The sequence below is a fragment of the Trematomus bernacchii genome, unplaced genomic scaffold (assembly GCF_902827165.1).
Source record: "Trematomus bernacchii unplaced genomic scaffold, fTreBer1.1, whole genome shotgun sequence".
NCBI classification, from domain to species: Eukaryota; Metazoa; Chordata; class Actinopteri; order Perciformes; family Nototheniidae; genus Trematomus; species Trematomus bernacchii.
In genome coordinates this window covers 945,513-951,149 of record NW_022987888.1, presented here as the reverse complement: position 1 = coordinate 951,149, position 5,637 = coordinate 945,513, and the positions used below count along the sequence as shown (strand labels likewise).

At 41.3% G+C, this 5,637-nt stretch overlaps 1 protein-coding gene across 1 annotated transcript; it reads left to right on the top strand.

The window, feature by feature from the left end:
• Positions 1 to 1,361: 1,361 nt before the first annotated feature.
• On the top strand, positions 1,362 to 5,221 carry LOC117469858 (butyrophilin subfamily 3 member A3-like). Its single transcript, XM_034114314.1, has 5 exons — positions 1,362 to 1,429; positions 1,990 to 2,092; positions 3,185 to 3,526; positions 4,251 to 4,544; positions 4,636 to 5,221. The coding sequence occupies exons 2-5, from the start codon at positions 1,999 to 2,001 to the stop codon at positions 4,794 to 4,796; spliced, it is 891 nt and encodes a 296-aa protein (XP_033970205.1). The 5' UTR covers positions 1,362 to 1,429; positions 1,990 to 1,998; the 3' UTR covers positions 4,797 to 5,221.
• The last annotated feature ends 416 nt before the right edge of the window (positions 5,222 to 5,637 follow it).

Here is a 5,637-nt window from a genome sequence, read left to right as displayed (position 1 = left end):
AACATGTCTGACCCTCCGCCAATGATGTATAACAAATGTGGTGTTGATAGACTCAACATTCAAAATTAAAGTAAATATTTTTGTGTTTTTCACATGATGCTAATTAGCAAAACATCGAAGTAGGCAGAGCTTAGAGCTTCTTGAGGCTTTTTTGGAGAGCAAGCTGAGCCGGAGATGTATGCAAAATGTCTGGTCAATCGGACTTGGAGTGCGCGCTTGGTAAGATTTCAAAAATGTGATTTTCATAGGTGGCGCTAGCGAGCAAGGGGGCAACTGTTAACCCATTCACTGCAGAATGTCGCGATTTTCGCCAGAGCCTAAATCTGTGTCAAATTATAGACAGATCCAACCATGGGCAGGGCCTCAAAAAGGCGTTCTCGCGTAAGAATAATAATAATATCAATACTAATAATCTCTTCATTAGGCGCGTTCACACCGGAGTACTTTTCACCGTACTTTTCGCGTTTAGTTCCGTTAGTACCCCTTATGTCGCGTTCACACCAAAAAGAGCACTTAATCCCGGGAACATTTACCCCCATGTTTAGTGCCTGCTGAGAGATGGTACTTTCCTGGGGGAAAAAAGTGCCCCAGTTCTGATTGGCTGGGCGAATTGCAAACCACGCCCCCTAAAACTCTGAAATGTTTTGTCGAGCCGCCTTTTTATTATCCTCGCATTAGCATTATTAGCATTAGCATTAGCCCAGCGCACAAACGCAGAGAGACTAACTTATGGCAACACAAAATAAAACATGGGAGCGGTGGTGATGAGGAGGTGTCGGCGTTCTGGCGATTTACTCGGAAGGCTTCAGTAGACGCTGCTGGGAGTCCCAGCAGCGTCTACTGAAGCCTTCCCCAACTCCGGGGACTTCCGGCCGGGGACTTCCGGCCGGGGACTCCGGGTGGCAGTATACGCCGTGAAGTTGTTTGCGGCCTGCCAGTAAACCCAAAGCAGAAGAAGACGAAGTGACGTCAGCGGCTCATTTGCGTAATCTTCCCTCAGGGAATTTATTCCGGTGTGAACGCGATCTGTACTAAGTGCCCTGGGGTAATAAGTGCCGGTGCACTGAGTGCCGGCACTGAGTACGGCAAAGTACTTGGTGTGAACGCGGCTAATAACGATAGGTTTCCTCTCACTCTGGTGCTCGGGCCCTAATTAAGCTGTTTGATTTCAATCAGTGTGGACCTGAGAAACAAGTCCTGCTCTGCCCCCTGCAGCAAGAAAACAGATGTTACAGCTGCCTCATAAACACTCCTCTTCTACAAAGTTGATAAGGAATCAAAGAACCATGTTTATTGCTCCTAAGGTTTAAATGCAGCTCTATACTTTATACTAAGTTACGTGGCAACAGGCTCAAAGTCCAGAAAAGTATGAAATAGTGATACCATATTTAATTATTGAGGTCAAAGCTTTTCAGACATCTTGAAACAGGTACGTCAGCTTGTGAATTTCTTTTGTTACACATGTTTTAACTTATATTTTAGAAAACAGGCCACAAAAATGGTTTGTTGAAGATACAAGATGTCTTTTAATAGCCTTTGTGTTGGTTCAAATGTTTTAAATGTCATTCAGTTCTGATCTGGGAGCGGTGTCCTTACACGCAAAACTGAAACGCTGACCTCAATGTACAGGGTATGACAAAGGAAATCCATCTATGTTTGACCCAAAAACTGATTTAATCTGTATACAGATACATACAGAAATACTATTTATAATTATTATAAGGTCTAAGTCTAACCCGATGCAGTTTTAAAACATCCACTTCTGAATTTCACAACTGTGTTTGTTCTGATTTGTTTTGTCTTGTTTGTATTGTGTTGCAAATGTTACTTATCTACAACTGCATTTCCACTGCCTTTCAGACTGATGAATCACAAAGATACCTTTATTTTTGAAAGAGCCATTTCTGGACTTTGACCCACACTAGGTACTAAATAGGATGAAAATGTAAATCATGTTTTTATACACTGTATTTACTGGTTTATTTTCAGAGCTGCAGGATGCTTCTCCAGGCTGACAGACTGTCCTCTCAGTTTCCACTCAGACCTCTCAGTGTTTTGGTTTTCCATCTGCTCCTCACACACTCCTGTAGAGGTAACACGCACACCAATACAGTCATGAACTCACATGAGCCTTTTGGATTGAATGCTGATGATATGGGCATTGATATATGTTATTAAATGTACGATTGCTATTGAGTAAGTTTCTTAAATGCAGGCGCCAACCCGAGGTCTGAAAAGTTCATTAAATATCCAGCAGAGGGCGACTGATCTGTTTTCAAAGAGAAGTCAGATTGTATAGAAGTGTATGAGAGGATGAGCATACTGCGACCTGATTTATTCCAGGTTTTATTTATTAGTGTCACTCTTTTACAATACAGCATGATATTGATTTAGTAAATTATGATTCAATTAAGAGTAAAATACACAATAAGGGCAAGGTCATACGTGTGAATAAAGGCGAATGACATTCAGCTTCGACCAGATTTGAACTCGAAGTGAAGCAAAGATACAAATGTACTTGGCCACCTAAAGTGAATATGTTTCCATACCATTTGCTTGCATAGGAAAGTGAACAGGATGCGATAAAGTTGGGGTGCTTTAATGCAATAATAACAATTCTGATTATATAGATCTCCATGAAAATATGAGCCTATTTCTCACTTGATTTATTACCTCAGTGAACATTTTCCTAATGACTTTATTGTCTCAAGCTTTAGGTTGTTCTTTAATCAGCATAATGTTCATTTGGTTTATGATGGTCAGTAAAATAGACGGAAAAGCAGGCTATGCTTCTGGGCTTCCTTGTGATTGAAAGGTCTCTACCACAGCATTGTATGATTGCATAGTTCTAAAAGCTACAAACTGCTTTAGTGACAGTTAAAAATGGTGGCATTCATGTTTTAAACTGTACAAGGTCTCTTTTTAATACATTAAATAAATAAGCAAAGTTTATCTCTCCTTATATATATATTGTATCAATGATTAAGCCTGTCCCATAATAATAAATGCAGTTTTGAGGCTTTAAGAGATGATTTAAACTCAAAGTAAAAAGACGATTAAGCAATATACGCTTTAGTAAAGCTCACCAATAGGGTCTTAAACTTTATCTCAACAGCTTTGAGCAATACTTTTTAAATGTTATAAATAAACCAAACTTTATTAAAACCCATCCATTTCTCTCCAGGTCAGTCTCAGTTAATCGGTCCTCCTCAGCCTATAGTGGCAACACTTGGACAAGATGTGATTTTGCCGTGTCACCTGGAGCCTGAGATGGATGTTACTGCAGACACGTTGGAGTGGACGAAATCTAACGTGTACCCAAGATTTGTCAATGTGTGGCGTGCTGGTCAGGTATTCGAAAGGGACATAAATCCTTCCTACAAAGGGAGAACCTCGCTGTTCAGAGATGAGCTGAAGCATGGAAACATTGCACTGAAACTCTCCGAAGTACAACTCTCTGATCTGGGAACGTATACATGTGATATTCCTCTAAAGTATGAACATTCGTTTGTTAAGCTAGTTTTTGGTAAGTACACTCACAGTTTGTGTTCATGGTGGAGTTTAGTGTGCTTTGTCAAGGATGCAGTATTTAATTTTCAAGACATTTAGAACAACCTAACGGCAAAGAGTCAGTGTTATTCATGGTTACCAACATTTCAGTATTTCAATATTTGTACGATGATTATTTGCAAAACTGAATTGATTTAGAAAGCTTATTGACAAAATGATTGTCAGGTACTTGATTTCTATGGTTTTAAAGCTCCCATGTCATGCTTTTCCGGTTATTACCCATCCCCTTGTGTGTTATGAAGGTTTTTCTGCATGTAAACGGTCTGCAAAGTCACAAACCCTCAAAGTACACCCTGTAGCGAGTAAAACTCTAACACAGAAAATACCTGCCTATGCTGCCCCAGAACGCCTCGTTGGAGATTTCTCTTTTTCTTACTGGTACTAAGTGACGTAACGACGACCCAAATGGACTCATTGGTCCAAATGGACCAATCCATGGAGCTCCTAACACACACACTCATTTAGCGGCAAAAATGTGGCAGACAGCTTTTAAAAATGGGCAGAATTAAATCCAGTTAAAAAATATGCATTTATGCAGGAATGGGCAATGTGAATTTTCTGTTAGTTATTGGCCTTGCAAATATTTCAATTTGCTAATTTTGACATTGTTAATTGTTGTGCAAAGTGTCAGTATTTTTCACCCACTGACACTCTTGTCATAAACGTTTCTCTTGTGTCAGCTTCAGGTCCTTCCTCTCCGCCTCTCATCAGTTTATCAGGGCTGGACGCTCACAGCAGAGGAGTGGTGTTGCAGTGTGAGTCTGCAGGCTGGTATCCGGAGCCTGAGGTGTTGTGGCTGGACGCTGAGGGAAAGCTCCTCTCTGCTGGACCTACAGAGACAGTCAGAGGTCCTGATTACCTCTATACTGTCAGCAGCAGAGTGACTGTGAAGAAGAGACACAGCAACAGCTTCACCTGCAGAGTGCAGCACCAGAACACCAACCGCACCACACAGACACACTTCAGCATTTCAGGTAGACTACATGTTTTTTCACATTTTATTCTCCAATAACTGAGGTCCATTTTTAAATAAATGCAGTGATGATCTGTTTTTTATCATTTCAGATGATTTCTTTACGTTCCAGTCCAGTTCTTCTCCTGTCATTACTGGTCTGGCCGTCAGTTTGGCTGTTTGCATTCTGTTGATTTTAATTTTTGTGTGGAAGCAGAGAAAAAACTCCTCCGTCAGCCTCACACCAGCAAATACTTCCTATGGTACAATATAGTACGGGGGTCCTCTCACTACAAGTGGAAATAAACTCCTCAGCATCCCTGATCCCTCTCAACCAAGTGGAGCCGTCGAGACCCTCGCAGTGAAAGGAGACAGACTCCTTTTCAAAGAGCTGCAGTCGGGTTGGAACGATACGGAAAGCTGCTTCTGATTGAAAAACAAATATAAAAACTCACTGGAAAAGTCTGACATAAATCAAGTTATCAATACAAATGCAGCCCGTAGTGATATTCCCTCTCAATGTGCACAGTTAGTGTAAAAAGTCCTGCTTACCGTTGTTCTGAACATGTGCACCGAGGATAATGAGCATCACTGAACAGACAAAGGAAGAAAACTGAGTATTAACCATTATCGGTATTTCGATCTCTCTGACTGTACACACAACTGGAAGATTGACAATAAAGTTGACTTTGACTTATCTCTTTTATTAATTAGTCTATAAACTGGAATATATCAAACTCACACGGTGTGAAGCAGAGAGCTGTGACCTCCATGTTGACTTCCTGCTGAATGACTGAGCATCAGAGTGAAATACATGCATGTAGATGAACACCTCCTCTTCCTGTTCAGCCAACACACTCTCACTCCATAAGCATCCAGGAGCAACGCTTTGTCAGGGTCCCGAGGCGTGCAGTTGGGACGCTCCTAGGCTCCTTCAGCTTCATAAACAGACGCAAATAGCTTTAAACTGATTGCAATGTATTCCCATCTGCGGCGGGATTTGACGCTCATAGAAGCACGGCATTCGTTTGTGTCGGAGGCTGTTAAAGGCAATGTGAGCGTCCATTCCCATTGGATAACGGAGAATTGTACACCCGGAAGTAAGTATTCCCCTT

What these genes read in the sequence shown, in the direction of transcription:
- LOC117469858 (XM_034114314.1), top strand. Translation starts at nt 1,999, where the DNA reads ATGCTTCTCCAGGCTGACAGACTGTCCTCTCAGTTTCCACTCAGACCT. An exon ending in CCTCACACACTCCTGTAGAG is followed by an intron (nt 2,093 to 3,184) that starts GTAACACGCACA and finishes ATTTCTCTCCAG; the next exon opens with GTCAGTCTCAGTTAATCGGT. An exon ending in GACACACTTCAGCATTTCAG is followed by an intron (nt 4,545 to 4,635) that starts GTAGACTACATG and finishes TTATCATTTCAG; the next exon opens with ATGATTTCTTTACGTTCCAG.